Source organism: Penicillium riverlandense (assembly GCF_028828495.1).
Source record: "Penicillium riverlandense strain IBT 135883 chromosome Unknown utg000008l_segment0_segment0, whole genome shotgun sequence".
NCBI classification, from domain to species: domain Eukaryota; kingdom Fungi; phylum Ascomycota; class Eurotiomycetes; order Eurotiales; family Aspergillaceae; genus Penicillium; species Penicillium riverlandense.
Window position 1 is genome coordinate 2,575,869 of NW_026643199.1, and position 14,862 is coordinate 2,590,730.

A 14,862-nucleotide genomic window follows, 5' to 3' on the forward strand; every position below is an offset into this window, starting at 1 on the left:
CTAAGTCAGATACGCAACTGGAGTTGCTGCTGGGAAAGTGACAAGGAGAGGCAAGTTTATGTAATTTTATTATTATTGTTATTAAGCAGGTGTCCAATTGAGGTGCACTGAATCGCGCACTGGATCTAGCGACGGTGCCACTGTTGTGACAGCCGACCAATATGCCTCTTCCGTTTCCCGTCCTCGGGGAATAGGGCAATTTTCCGTCGCCACAGTGCGAGCCTCGCTACATACACGAGCGATAACTGTCGGGGTCCCATTTTGTGTCATCGTTCGTTGGAGCTTACATGGACATTCTTTCCTGTCCATAAATATTGTGGAATAATTGGGAAGGTCCAGCTCGCAGACTCGGTATGGTAGGCATTCACGCCAAATCATGATCCGCAGCTCAAATGGGAGCTTGGAGAAGAGATGAGCGGTGATCTCGGGGTCAGAGATGGAACACTTGGGCATGATCGCGTTCTCAGGGTGTGCCGAGATTCACTTCGGCTGCAGGATCGCAAGTGTTTCACCAAACTCAAAAGTCAGAGTGACTCGATAGTGACAGGTATGTCCAGGAAAACTCGAACAGTGGTTCGGGTCTGGATTTCTGTTCTCCACTAATCATGAGGTGTTCCAATCAGCTGGGTTATGAGCGTTCGCGAGTACTGTGGGACCTGTGGTTAAGGCGAACAAATGCGGGCGATATCGGATTCGCCAAGAAAGCTAGCTGCACTTCTACTAGTACGGCATCACGTAGCGACTATCACGATAGCGTTTATATAACCCACAGGGTAGCTTCACTGCTCGTGCCAGCTGGCTTCGAAGGTACAGACCATTTCATCACATTTTGGCAGCGAAACTGTTTGTAAAATTCTACAAAAACGACTTTCTCTGTACTCTCAGATAGACCTATTATCACGAGCGTACGATATACAGATAATCTCCCAGTTTGTTACTCAGACAAGTCATGCATCTCAGTGGTGGTAATATTGCGGCGTGCTGCCACATTAAATATGTAGTACTCGCTTACCCGACGACATTAACACCATGCAGACTGCAAGCAGACGATACTTGCGTATTCCGGCCTCCGTATATTTCCTAATCATGCCTTGGCAGAAATCTGTCCTCGTTCTCGCTGTCGGCGAATTTCCGCTGCTAGCACGTCCGCGGGATCCGGCGCTTCAATGAGGTGCTTCTTAAAGAGATAACCCCCAACCAATGCAATGATACAGATACCACCCATCCAGATGGTAGTCGCACTATTAATAGGTTAGTCTCACTAGCATGAGACTGGAAGACAAAGTATACATACCTGAACCCAGGAATATAACGAGGGGCGTCCTTATCTGGCCACAAGAACACACCGTAAATAGAAGCCGTATTCCCGAGAGCGTTTACAAGCCCAAGGGCAACAGCTCTCTTTTCAGCAGGGTAGCAGATGGTATTGGCTACCCACATGAGCACCAATGGGGAAGTGCCATAGATGCACCCAAATGCAAATGTGGTAAAAATATCTGAATAGATTGGGTTAGTATTTCATCCAATATATGAAGTCCGAAGAATAACAAGGAGCCTTACAGCGCACGATGTTATTAGTGCTAGCACAGACAATGATGAAACACACAGTCCCAATTCCGGAAAAGAGAAAGATGAAGTAGGATTTGTTTTTGAAATAGTCAGCAATGAATGACATTACCAGAATGCAGACGATAGCGCAAGCATAAGGTGGAATTGTATGATCTAAATCATTAGCATTGAATGCCGACCAGGAAAAGACTGAGAAACTTACATTGCCCTTCCCAGTCCTTCCAGCCAAAAGAATCCACCAATGTTGGAATGAAATACTGGATGGTTTGCGCTCCAGTCACAAGGGCGTAAAGGAGAGCGAGGATCCAGGTTCTCCAGTCTGTAACTACCATCCTAAGGGCTTCTTTCTCGGTAATCCTTTCATGAGCACTTTGGGCGTTACCCAGACCGTCATAGGCAAGACGCTGTGCGGCGAGAAGCTGCTCTTCAGGACTAAGCCAACGAGTATTTGAAGGATAGTCAGCCATGAAGAACCAGAGCACACATCCCACAAAAGTTGAACCACAGCCTTCAATAATCTAGATACTCGGTGGATTATTAGCGATGCCAAGTCAATTTGGGGGAAATGATCCATACAAATAGCCATCTCCATCCAGCTATTCCACGTGCTCCATCAAGATATTCGGTGATAAGGCCAGCTAGTAGCCCCGATAGAGCTCCTGCAATTGGAACGGCAGTATAATAAATCGCAAACCTACTGGCAAGCTCATATCGACGGTACCTATAGAGATGAGATTCCATGCTGAAATAAATCTAGAATTGGGTTCCAAGACATACCATGATGAGAGATAGAATGCAATACCTGGGGCAAATCCTGATTCAACAAACCCAAGAACAAAGCGGACCCCAGCGAGCTGCTGCCAATTCTGTGTCAAAGCCATGAAAGCAGCGACCACCCCCCATACCAAAGCCAGGCCACAAAGATACAGCGATGGCCTCACTCGGGCAATGACCATATTGGATGGAATCTCGAAGATGACATAAGAGACGAAGAACAACAGCAGAATGACTGAGTATTGATTAGATGTCAGGTTGAAGTCATCATCAAGCCCTCCAGTTTTTGCGTTTCTGTGTTTGAAGAAGTTGGGTCAGCTTTATATCACAAAAATAAGTTCTTTGAAATGGGTGAAAGCATCACGAACCCAATATTGGCGCGATCGAGATAACCCATGACAAAGAGTATCCAGCAGCATGGCTAAATCGTTGAGTTAGGAATAGCTCCCTCCTGATACTCTCAAAGACGGAATGGTGCCATACAATAATGCGGAAGTCTAGTTTCCGAAGTAATTTGTTCTCAGCGTCACAGCCGGGGACATAGGCTGCTGCCAGAGTTACCCCTGTAGCATGATCAACGCTCTCCTCCCATTCCTGGGCTGATTTTTCATCAGTTGGGTGACCAGACATGGCTATGGTCGCGGTTGAATAATAGGTATTTGGCCAAGACTGTAGATTTCAATGAGTGAATTCCGGAGGGGTGCTGCATTCGTATAAATACGAGATGCTTTGTCTGGGGAAGCTGGGTGAAGTACTGTAAGGTCTCCGCAAAATAAATGGTTAAACTGTGGGGAAAGCTGAAGGCCGGCATTTCGCCGTCTAGGCCGCCGGGACATATGGGTCATCCCGAGTCACGAGAAAGATCAGACAGCGCCGCTGCTAAAATGTTCCCAATCACCTGGCCGTTTTCCAAAACCTAATGGAAATGGAGTTCACGTGTCAGTATTTCCAGCACTTTGTCAAAAGCAGACATAAAGCTGAGGGCCAATCAAAAAACTAATCCATTGAAAGGTTGAAGATAAAAGTCCATCCGCCCTTGCGGAGCAATGTTGCTTTTCTTCGAAAGTCAATGGATTTAAGTCGAAGTGACGCAACACACCATAAAGCTATATAGCCTCCATCAGGCTTCCCATCAATAGGAATTGTATGAAATTAGCGAACAAAATGCGTAGCTATTAGAGCAGTCCCAATGCTTACTGTAAATAACCCTTGCTAATAGGGAAAGAGGCTCCAGTCAATGGAGCGTAGCTTACGATCAAGTAACAGGTTAAATTCACGAAGGTATACCGAGGTACTACTGTATATCACTCGTAGGACTATCTGGGGTTGCCTTGTTTGAGGGTATATTATGCTTTTTGGGTAATCCGTCGCGGTCTAAGTCTTGATATAACCTTCCATTAATAGCTTTGTCATATTCCCCTATGACGTTCAACATACACACAGATCTTTGAATTGGCAAGAATAATTCCTAGAGAGAGACTAGTTTATGAATCTTGATCAAGAATGCAGAATCAACTTTAATCTTCACAAGACAATGTCTATAGTTAACGTATACAAACTTGGAAAAGGCAGGTTCATAACTTCAAGTTCAAGTCCCGAATAGATTGCCAAATATTACGAATCATATCTTCCATCTCTTTCTGATGCCCTGATCGTGAAGCACAAACGAATGGATCGTGCGATGCATCAAGTATCTCGTAAAGCTTAATTTTTCCTGCCATGCGCATATCCTTGTTGAACTGAATCACTTGCTATAATGGAGATCACCAGATACAGAGAGAGGAAGAAGAGAAAGAGAGAGAGCGTATTCCTAAAGGTGGTCTCCCAGATGGGAAGATCTACGAGAGACGGCGGGCGCTGACACCTCAGGCACCCTTACACCTGATCAGGACGCAAGCCACTCATTGCCTTAAACATTCGTCTCGGGCCCGAGGTTCGGTAAGGCAGGTTATAGGTCAGCCATACACACTGTCCCTATCCATTCTCTATATAATAGTCAATATTACGTAAATATGAGATCTTCTTTACATCCCAGGATCCTATTTAAACACCGTGGTTCTCCTTCCTCCGCCAATTCGGAAACATCTGAAACTTTCCAGGCTTCCAGGTTTTGAAATTATCCTCAACCAAGAACCTCAACTCAAATGGCTAAGACAAACAACACCGCTGGTGTTATTAATTTTCTCTCGTCAAGCGCCCCAGATTTGCCTAGCAAAGACCCAATCAAAAAGCTTTGCAAGAAAGAAGCCTTTGAGAGGAGCAACCCCTTTGACAGGGACAACCATCTGACATATACCCACGAGGGACAAAAGCTTTTCATCAAATACGGCACCACTGCTAGCGAATGGCGAAACCAGCAATTTTTAGTTGATAAAGTTAATCAACGAGCCAATCTAGCTATTCGGATCCCAGAAATTTACGCTTGTTTTAGTACCCCGAATGATCTATATATCATCATGCAATTTATTGAAATTGATAATATCGCGTCCGATACACAGAGGGCTGAAGCTCTTGCTGAACTTGTTTCCATCAAGCCTCCTGTTAATGCAACACCAGGCCCTCTTGGGGGTGGCCTTGTTAACATGAACATTTTTTGGGAACATGGACTTTCAGAAACAGAGTATATTTCTGTTCAGGCTTTAGAGACCCATATGAATCGCGTAAGTTCTACTCACTTCAATCAGCATTGCGTCTAATATGATCTCTATCTTAGGTTCTTGAAGAATTCAAAATGCCCCACCTGGAGCAGCATAAGGTTGATTTTAGTCTCGAAAGGATGATATGTTGCTATACAGCAATCAATAAATCACATTTTCTAGTTGACGCAGATGATCAGCTCTGGGTCGTCGCATTTCGCCAAGTCAATATTCTTCCCGAGTCGTTCATGGCTTTTGCCCTCAGGAAGCAGTTAGGAGGTGACCCGCTTCCACCGCAGTATCATAGCTTAATTCCGATCGAGCACACAAACAATCTAAAAGCAGTTTACGCGGCAAGAAGATGGTTCTTAAGTGGTAGCAGCGTTTTTTTGTGGGTGATATTCAGGATTTCTTGGGTTTTCTAGAACTTTGCTAACAGATTTGAGGAGGTAGACATTAATAAACCAACATTTTACGCGTTGGAAATGCGATAAACCCTGTCACCAGGAACCATAATCAATTAAAAGTATTGATACGTGACCTGGTAGTGCGGTAGCGTTATATAAGTGAATTTAATTTTAAGTATGGCGTCTACCTTAATACTTTATCACACGACCGGAATCAATGCATATATTTATAATGAGGAGCTTGATAATGGCCGTACACTTTAGAAGTATCGATGCTGCCCTAACCGAAAGGAGCGACTCCTATTCTAGAATAAGTGAATCGAGGTGCTAATATCGACCCGCAAGTCTATTATTTGCTGTAAAGCCGAAATTTATCGAGTGACGATAAGAGACCTACGAACGATTGCGAGGAACAAGGAACTTTTACAGAAGCGTACTTTATAGTGCACGACAAGAAAAACGACTTTAAAGAGCGACGAGCGTGTCAGGAATGAGGTCTAATAGTGAACGATACTACTATCTAGTAGTCCAAGGCATGACGGCATAAATCCTTTTCCTATGGTGTTCGGCAGGTTGCGTCACCTTTGGAGTGATAATTCTGGCCCCATTTTCAGCTGTCTTGCCCTACTCTCTAGAATCTCACCCATATTCTCACGCCATAGGGCAGTTTGCTGTTTAGGACAGTGGTATTGAGGCTCTTGAAGAATTAGCCATGCATTATATGTGGCTTAAATACCGCAGGTTAAAGATAAACTAACTAAACTAATTATCAGTCAGTCACTTTAGAATACAAAATGTCAACTGGCCCAAAAAAAACATGCAACAGTCAGGATTCGCTGGTGGTCACCCACCCAACTACTAACTGACCGGCGTGTGGCTTAAGTACGGCTGAGCGGACGGGAAGCCCTGTTCTCCACACCCTGTGGTCGCATGTATTTGGTTTCACTTGGGAAGATCCTATAAAGTATGCACTGGCGCGCAACCCAGGGTGAGAATATTGAGTGCGTATTAGACAGGATGACATGCATGGCCGCTCAGCTGAAGGACGGCATGAATTTATTGGCTCATTAAGTCATAGCTTTACTTGAGACTCTCGACCTCTCGGCATCTGCATGGTTCGACCGGACAATAATATTTCTAAGATTGTTTCAGGGAGAGGATCACATTGGATTACGTGTCTGCGGTGTCAAGCATGAATTATCCGAGCTCAAAAACAAAGCAGCATGAAAGATAAGCTTTGGAGACATTCCTTGTGGGGATTCAGCGGTCTTGTGGAGAAGGGAAGATGCATCTTGATCAATCCCAGAACATATTAACGCCCGTAAACATAACCTACGTCACGAAATAGCCATCATTAATGTTAGAATGGAGAAGACATTGAGATCATTCGACAAGCGCAAGCTTTCTGCCGTAGTTGTGGCGTTGTGGGGAACTTTAGCTTTGTTTCTTGGCGAACCTCTATCAGTGGCCGGATCATTTAGCCACCGAGACACGGGTAGTGTTCTAAGACCTGCTCGAGCCATGGAAGGCTCTGAATTACGCTTATCTGATATAATTACTTGAGAACTACCACGGTAAATAATACATCCAGCAGGTATATTTCCGGAAACAGCAAAATATTCACATTTTAGACCTAATGCAACTGCGAGATTTTTTGAATCTAGACTGTCCGGCAGACTTCTCGCCTAATAGCAGTGATTATCTAGATCTTCTGGTCCTAACATATAAATTGGTCGCTTTCACTGTCTTATCCCTACTTTTCCAACATACCATCATCTAACCAGTCCTTGACTTTCAAATATACTTTAGCAATGTATTATCTCTGGTCAGCCTTGTTGCTAATTTATATGGCCCAGCTCACCCAGGGCTGGGGAGACGTCGGACATCGAACGGTAGCCTATTTAGCTGAGAAGTACTTAACCAAACCGGGTGCTCAACTTGTGGAAGATCTCATTGCTCCTAATGATGACTTCGACATCTCAGATGCGGCAGTTTGGCCTGATAGGATCAAATTTCAGCGTCCATACACTCGAAATTGGCATTTCATAGGTATGCTGCGAGGGTATTTATGGTGGATTTACAAGCTGATTTGGACAGACGCCGTGGACAAACCACCCGATTCGTGTGCTGTTTCATATGAAGCAGATTGTAATGATGGCTGTGTTATATCTGCCATTGAAAACATGGTCAGTGAGTCAGGTGTCTGGACATTCCAGCCCAACGAGATCCAAATCAAGTAAGCAGTACTGAATAGCCAATAGACACATCAAGTGCAGGATCCTAGTGTGGAGAATCAGCAGCAAGGTGAAGCATTGAAATTTTTGATACATTTCATCGGTGACCTACACCAACCGCTGCACGTTGAAGCAATGTGTCGAGGAGGCAACGAAATCCACGTTCAATTTGACAATAACGGTGGTGAAAAGGAGAACCTTCACAGTGTGTGGGATACGGATATTCCACATAAAATCAATGGTCTCAAACACAAGCTGAAGCAAAACGAGGAAAAGGAGCCTGCTAAAAAGTGGGCTCAAAAGCTGTTCAAGTCTCAGGGATTGAGGCCCCTCCACGCAGAGTGTTCTGACACACAGAAACCTTTAAAATGCGCCATGCTATGGGCAAATGAGGCAAACAGACTGAACTGTGATTTTGTACTCAAGAATGGCGTCGAATGGCTGGAAAATCACAACCTAGGTGAAGAGTATTATGATGGAGCTGCTCCTATTGTCGAAACGCAGATTCTCAAAGCAGGCATTCGCCTAGCCGCGTGGCTGAATGCCTTGGCAGCTGAAAGAACATCACCAGGAGAGCGCTGTACTATCCCGGTTGGAAAGGTGAGCAAATATTTCTGTTCTTGACCAAGGTCCTCTTCGCGAGTCTGATAATCTAACCATCTACAATTTTTCTAGGTGAAAAAGCAAAAGGAGCTAAGATAAAACCAAATAAAAAAGGTGAAGAAATAAGAAAGGAGTGGGAGAATGAGGATTGAGCGTTTAAAAGTGATAGTATTGTTCAAGTCCCTTTATCAATCCAGTACAAGTCAAGCAGAGTGTAACAAAAGTATACAATTATGTGATGCAGGAGCTACCTCTCAGTATTAGCAAGGCAGTTGTCAGTATCAGAGGGCGCACAATGAATTCCGGAGGCGAATAACTGCAGGGACGGAAATTGGTCAAGTAGGTTCAAAACATCATTTGCGATAATGGTGATATATCTTCTGCTTTAAACAACAAAAATACATACTGAATAACGCTATTTTCTTTGGTTAAGGATTCTCACCGTAATTTTACCAGCTAATTTCTAATCCCACTTGAACATTAGATATGGTTTGTTAATGGTTAAGCTTATCTCTCATGGTACAGTGGGCTTTGAAATTACTGAAGACGTTTTCGGAGTTGACATTCTACAGATTCTAGATTTGTTTAGAACTTATTAGTCAAACGACGAAGACTAAAGTTAAAAGCCTGTTCTAAGTTAGGACCCTTAAGTCGGTTCTTAGTGATGACGTCCTTGCCTATTTGCGACATTCAGTTGTTCTCTTTGTATTAGATTTGACTGTAATTTGACAATAAAATACGCCACTTGAAGCTGATGTCGATATTTCGTCAGGGCTCTCTCTGTAGCCCGCATATAAAGTTGCTTAGGACCTGGCCATATACTGGCAAATAAATAAATCAATGGACAATTGCACAACATGTCTGCACCTCAATCACCATCCCAAGAGAGACCTCCTGGTGAACTTCCAAATTACCAAATTTTCGAAGCAGCAACAGTTTACATACGTCAAAGGCTATTTTCCCAGGAGCGACGCCAAAGATTTGAATACCAGTTATTCAATATAGTGTTCAACTTGCTTTCAATTGCACAATTAATAATAGGGGCCGCTATCACCGCCCTAGGTCCATCAGGGGCTGATCACATGCTGGCAATCACAATTCTAGGCGCCTTCAACACTTCAATTGCCGGGCTGCTTGCTCTTCTTAAAGGGAGGGGGCTACCGCAGCGGCTCAGAAGAAATATGGCCGAACTGTCAAAGGTGCTAGATCACATCGAAGAGCAGACCGCCCTACTAAGATACGGTGACAGCAAAAATTCAAAGGATGGGATTGATGCCTTAATCGAAGAAACGCTGAAACGATATGCTACTGCGCAGGAGATAATCGAAAGAAACCAGCCAGATACGTACGCGGATGAAAATACACACCAAACCCCTACAAGTTCCACAGAGGTGGATATTTCTCCAAGTCAAAGGAGAACAGATAGTAACACAAGTGGAAAACAACGCAGAGCAGATGAAGAAATGGGAAATTATGCGGGGATCCGCCTATAGCATGGCTTTCAAGTTTATGGTAAGAAACATACTTCCGTGTATAACGCCTAATGCTCATTTTCTGGTTTTAGAGATTTTACATGCATCACTCAGACAGTGAGACAGACAGTTTAGGCACCAGGGCAAGTGTTAATAAACAGGAATCTCTATTCAGTTCTATTCTTTTACGAATTTGGGTATAACATGGGCAGCTTCATGGAAACTCCAAGGCCTTGGGCTCAAATTGAAAAGGCCATATTGACTAGTATCACTCTATTGTAAACTCCAGCGGATTGGACGCTGGCACTTCCATGGGCGGCCTTCCCCTCCAGTCAGCGGCGTCAAATCCACCATTTGCACGATGCAGCAACGTGGTCTGCGCGTGATCTTCCTTGCTGCTCCAATTCCACAGTCCGATAACTCGCCCCTCTAACTGGTACCGAAATGTGTCCCCAGGATCTTGATCGGACGGCAGCCGCTCGTGAGTCTTCAATGAGACGCTCCAAGCCTCCCCGGGAGCCAGACTAATCCATCTAGCATCTTGGCTGATGTTCACCAACACATCGCCATCAGGATCATATATCAATCCCGGCATGGCACAGCCGACCCTCGGAACTTGACAGTACTCCTGATTTTGATTGCCGCGGCGTCTGAAAAGTCTATTCAAGGGGCACTATTAGGCCAAAGGCGGCGAATATAATCAGCATTGTCGCCGGTTCGACGTCATCGCTTAAATCGAAAGGTGGGAAACCATGGTAGGCCACGGTGTAGATGAGCTCGAAACATTCATCATTGCATGCCTTTTGCTTGGGCCTGTTGAGTGGCGTGGCCATGGCACCTCTGTGTGTTCCCGGGAACCGTCATGTCTCCCAGGAAACGGGTTTAGATCTCCCGAGAGCCGATCTCTCTGATCCCAGTAGGCGTTCTGACTTCTAGGAACTGAAATGATGAAGGTGACGCGTTGGGGCGCGATCGTGATTCCTCGCCCCTGGCTTACCAATTATGTCATGACGATCAAATATTGAGCAGCTACTGACTATAATGCAGAGAAGAATTTCTGTCAATTAAAGGGAACAATCTAAATAATTGGGACTTCTTTTCGAATCGATATCATGAATAATGATCATATGTTTAACAGTGACAGCTAAGACAGTAACTTACTATGTATAATAGACAATCCTTGCTTGCTTCATCCACCTATCCTAGTCTTTTGAGCCTGACGCAGTGTTTCATCTCTTCAAAATTCCCCTAGAGTAGACCGTGACGATCACTAAACATGACTAGTATATTGCCATCCAACACAACAGAATTTACGGAGTAACCCAGTAAAGAAAACCAGGGCAGGTTGATGTCATATTGTCCCTAGTGGGGAAAGCGTGTTGGGATCACTGAGTTTAGGTTCAGTTGTTGGGTCTAATTGTCTCAGATCCTTTGCTTGTTAAATGTAATACCAGGGTGCATTTCCTTAGAACCTAACAAGTAAGACCATATTACTTGTAAATATAACCACAAGCTCCTAGAAGATACATTCATTCAGGAATGTGTGGACGTAAAGTCTTGAGTTTGGTGTTGTGATCTGTTCCTAAGGGGCTGAGCTACAAGGCTGCGTTGGGGCTAGACGTCGATCAGTGTCCCGAAACCAAGACCGCCACCACCACGGGCAAAATCCCGGGATGTACTATGTATAGTAGTATTGTTGGTTATATAATAATTTGATCGTCAAGGGAGCCTTGTCAATGTTATAAAAGAAGGGCTTGCGACACTGTATTGCATCAAGACAAGTCCCTCTTGTTGCTACCTTGACGGCTCTCGTTTCACCATGCATCTGCCAACCACACTCCTGACAGGCACTGCGCTACTCGCGCAGCTGGCATACAGTAACAAAAGCGACCCTTCAAGCCTCGTGTTATATGAATGGGATGCACCTGTAGTAAAATGGTGCAATGTTGCGCTCAACAACATTGAAGGCTGCACTACGAAGGGACCTCCTGACTGGAATATTGGATTGGCGCAAGGCGGCAAATGCCTGAATGCTTGTATGTCAGCCCAGCATTTCCCCAACACACTTCCATCTAAGTGCTCTAGAGACTAATCATACCTTTCCTCCGGCAGCCTGGGAGATCGGGCCATCAGGATCATGGACTTATTCCGGTCACGGCGCGTGCAACGGGTCGCAATTGAGCTGGTACTGGGTGAACAACTGGCCCCACTTCAACTACAGAAAAGCAACCGGCGAGGAATTCTCTCTCTCGAGAATTTCCACTGTCGAACTCAACGCGACCAACACTGTGACCCCCGTGGCATACACCCCTTCTCCGACGCCTTCTCACCCCCAACAACTCACCTTCGGCAATGCAAATGGTGAAGGTGACTGTGTGGTAAACTTGTTTGATTTCAAGGGGTATTGGTCGTCGATGAATGGTCCTATCGGAGGGGTGACGAATGGAGAATGCCATTCGGCTCGTATGTTATTCCCCTAATCTGGAAGCAACACCAGTTGTCCGTATTGGTGGAACATTTAACTAATATTCTATGTAGGTGGAATAAGGACGGGAAGTATGGGAATGGTTGACATCCCGGCTACGCTTTACTGGAGCTGGAGTGGTGGATGGCCTAATTTCACTTTCTATGACCACCAAGCTCACGAGAACTATACCATCGGGGGCATTACGAACCTCAAGGTCGGCGCGACCAACTATATTTATGCTGCCAACTCTGCTAGCGTGTCTGCATCCACTCCTACGGCTTCGTCTACTCCCTATCCCTCCCCCACTATGGTCGCCGGTGGTGGCCCCGAACGCCCGCCAATCCGTGGGGGTCCAGAGATCAACCCTTTCCAGAGGGGCGAGGGGCCTAAGGTTTGATCAAGAGAGATAAGAGGCGGAGAGAGGGAGAGATATACAAGTATCTACTACATAAGAAATACTGAAATGCAACTCATCTTGCCTTTCCCAAAGACTAGATCCATCCTATCTAGATGACAATATATTGGACAAACCTAATGGAGGCAAAAGTTATCACCTGGCAGTGTAAAAAAGACACTCATACTTCGTGAGCAAGACGCTGATCGCCCTAATTAAAGCGGGGGCAACCTGATCGGGAAGGTCGTGGCTGAACTTTGTTAGGGATAATGTTCTTATCTTACGGGTTTGGAAAATAAGGTGAAAAGGGGTATAATAGAGCCGGGGGATTGCGGGGGTATCTCACACGCTGAAGTTCCAATGAAACAACCAGCAAGACCTAACTATACTAGGAAATGATCTTTCTCAAAGAATATACCCTACACTTTTATTCCAAAGTCCTTTTAAAATCTAATGTCTGTCGGCACGCACCTAGAATAAAGTGTTCAAATGATTGTTCCAAAGCAATGCCGTGTGGGGTTGCTGATAACAGGCTGCGGATCGTCGGCTTCACCCGCCAAGCAATACGAAATGTCCAAGGGACTAGTCCCTACCGAGCTTAACGCTGTAGAGAAATGCAATGGTGACTATTTTGAGTTGCATTCGTCGCTTGCCCTTATTATATATACCGACGGCAGTCGTCCTCTTGGAGAAAAACTCTACCAGCTGAATTGACCCCGCGACAAAATGAAGATGCAAGTGACAGCAATAATAGGGCTCCTGACAAGTCTATCCCCGCTTGTCTGGGCCAGCGATCGTGTGCTCAGACATGGTTCCCCGGAGTCCGTCGGCCTTCTCCCACGCCCTTTGCAGGAGATGCCCGCGAACCTGAGTCGCTTCACGTTGCCGGCCAACTATAGCTCCTACTCATATGATGAAATCCACCCCATTCAACCAGGTGGAACGGTGATAGTCGGCCACAAATCTACTGTGGTCAGTGCTTTTGCCTTTGGCAATACCAGCCTATACGCCAATGCCAATGGCACGCTCCTGCCCAAGAGTGAATGGACCTCGACACGAATGGACACCATCTATGACATGGCCAGTTTGACCAAAGTCTTTACGGCGGTGGCTGCGCTGCGTGCTATTGAAGAGGGGAAACTCGACCTGCACAAGACTGTTGCCTCTTACCTGCCCGAATTTGCGACCAACGGGAAAGAAAATGTCACAATCCTGATGCTTGTCACCCATACAAGTGGATTCCCACCCGATCCTGAGCCAGGCCTGTATATGCCCAAGTACAAGACTATGCAGCAGCGCATCCATGCGATCATAACGAACAAACTTGCCAATCCACCCGGATCCACGTACACATACTCGGATTTGAACTTCATGAATCTGCGCTTCGTGCTGGAGAGAGTTACCGGCATGCCTATCGAGGACCAGATACGTTCCTTCACAGAGCCGCTGGGTATGGCCAGCACCTTCTTCAACAAGGGCAATATCGGTGCCGATGATAATCCCTACTACTCGCGCATGGCACCGACAGAGTACCAAATCGAAGTATTGGGCCCCTTGGAGCCACAGCGACCGCAGCCTGTGCGCGGAACAGTCCACGACGAAAACGCCTGGTCGTTGAACGGTGTCAGCGGACACGCAGGACTGTTCTCTACAGCTGGCGACGTGGCCATTCTCTGCCAAATGATTTTGAACAATGGCACCTACGCCGGACACCGAATCCTAAAACCGGAGACCGTGGACCTCATGTTCACGAACTTCAACGGCAAATTCCCTGGCGATGCGCACAGTGTCGGCTTCGAGCTGGATCAGTACTATTTCTCCGGACCGATGGCTAACATGTTGGCTGGTGGCCATACGGGATATACGGGGACCACAATTTTTGTGGACCGGGCGTCTGATACTTTCATGGTGACCATGGCGCATCGTGTTCATCCGAATCGAAACTGGTCGAGTAATAACCTCGTTCGCGAGGCAGTAGGGTATTGGGTTGCTCGTTCGCTGGGTCGTGATGTTGCGTTTCCAGCATACTAACCTGCATTTGGTGTTTAGCCATGATGACAGGCTGACGTCAGGTTCCTGGTAATGACATTTGTTGCACGCCAACCTAAACTCTATTTGCTTCATTTGTCTAGAACATAAAATCCGAGAAATTACAAATCTTATTAGGGTGAATGGGCTGGTTCAAGATTCTCCCCAATTCAACGAGACACAATTCTTTGACTAGACGACACCGCACTGAGCCTTTCTTGCTGGCCACCATATAACCTTCTTCTAATCATACGCCATTCCATATCGCATTCATTTCT

General features: G+C 45.7%; 5 protein-coding genes across 5 annotated transcripts; 3 read left to right on the plus strand and 2 right to left on the minus strand.

The window, feature by feature from the left end:
• Window positions 1-1,084: 1,084 nt before the first annotated feature.
• N7474_010035 (uncharacterized protein) lies at window positions 1,085-2,973 on the minus strand (the record flags this gene model as incomplete). The annotated part of the gene is made up of 9 exons (XM_057201445.1): window positions 1,085-1,241; window positions 1,295-1,496; window positions 1,561-1,722; window positions 1,772-2,087; window positions 2,146-2,207; window positions 2,268-2,290; window positions 2,347-2,637; window positions 2,712-2,764; window positions 2,827-2,973. The coding sequence occupies 9 exons, from the start codon at window positions 2,971-2,973 to the stop codon at window positions 1,085-1,087; spliced, it is 1,413 nt and encodes a 470-aa protein (XP_057049432.1).
• Window positions 2,974-7,233: 4,260 nt separating this feature from the next.
• Window positions 7,234-8,244, plus strand: N7474_010036 (S1/P1 nuclease; the record flags this gene model as incomplete). The annotated part of the gene is made up of 3 exons (XM_057201446.1): window positions 7,234-7,435; window positions 7,484-7,622; window positions 7,671-8,244. The coding sequence occupies 3 exons, from the start codon at window positions 7,234-7,236 to the stop codon at window positions 8,242-8,244; spliced, it is 915 nt and encodes a 304-aa protein (XP_057049433.1).
• Window positions 8,245-9,963: 1,719 nt separating this feature from the next.
• N7474_010037 (uncharacterized protein) lies at window positions 9,964-10,290 on the minus strand (the record flags this gene model as incomplete). Its single annotated transcript, XM_057201447.1, has 1 exon — window positions 9,964-10,290. The coding sequence occupies one exon, from the start codon at window positions 10,288-10,290 to the stop codon at window positions 9,964-9,966; it is 327 nt and encodes a 108-aa protein (XP_057049434.1).
• A 1,969-nt stretch (window positions 10,291-12,259) lies between these two features.
• Window positions 12,260-12,559, plus strand: N7474_010038 (uncharacterized protein; the record flags this gene model as incomplete). Its single annotated transcript, XM_057201448.1, has 1 exon — window positions 12,260-12,559. The coding sequence occupies one exon, from the start codon at window positions 12,260-12,262 to the stop codon at window positions 12,557-12,559; it is 300 nt and encodes a 99-aa protein (XP_057049435.1).
• Window positions 12,560-13,282: 723 nt separating this feature from the next.
• Window positions 13,283-14,587, plus strand: N7474_010039 (serine hydrolase domain-containing protein; the record flags this gene model as incomplete). The annotated part of the gene is made up of 1 exon (XM_057201449.1): window positions 13,283-14,587. One exon carries the CDS (start codon window positions 13,283-13,285, stop codon window positions 14,585-14,587), a length of 1,305 nt encoding a protein of 434 aa, XP_057049436.1.
• Between the last annotated feature and the right edge of the window lie 275 nt (window positions 14,588-14,862).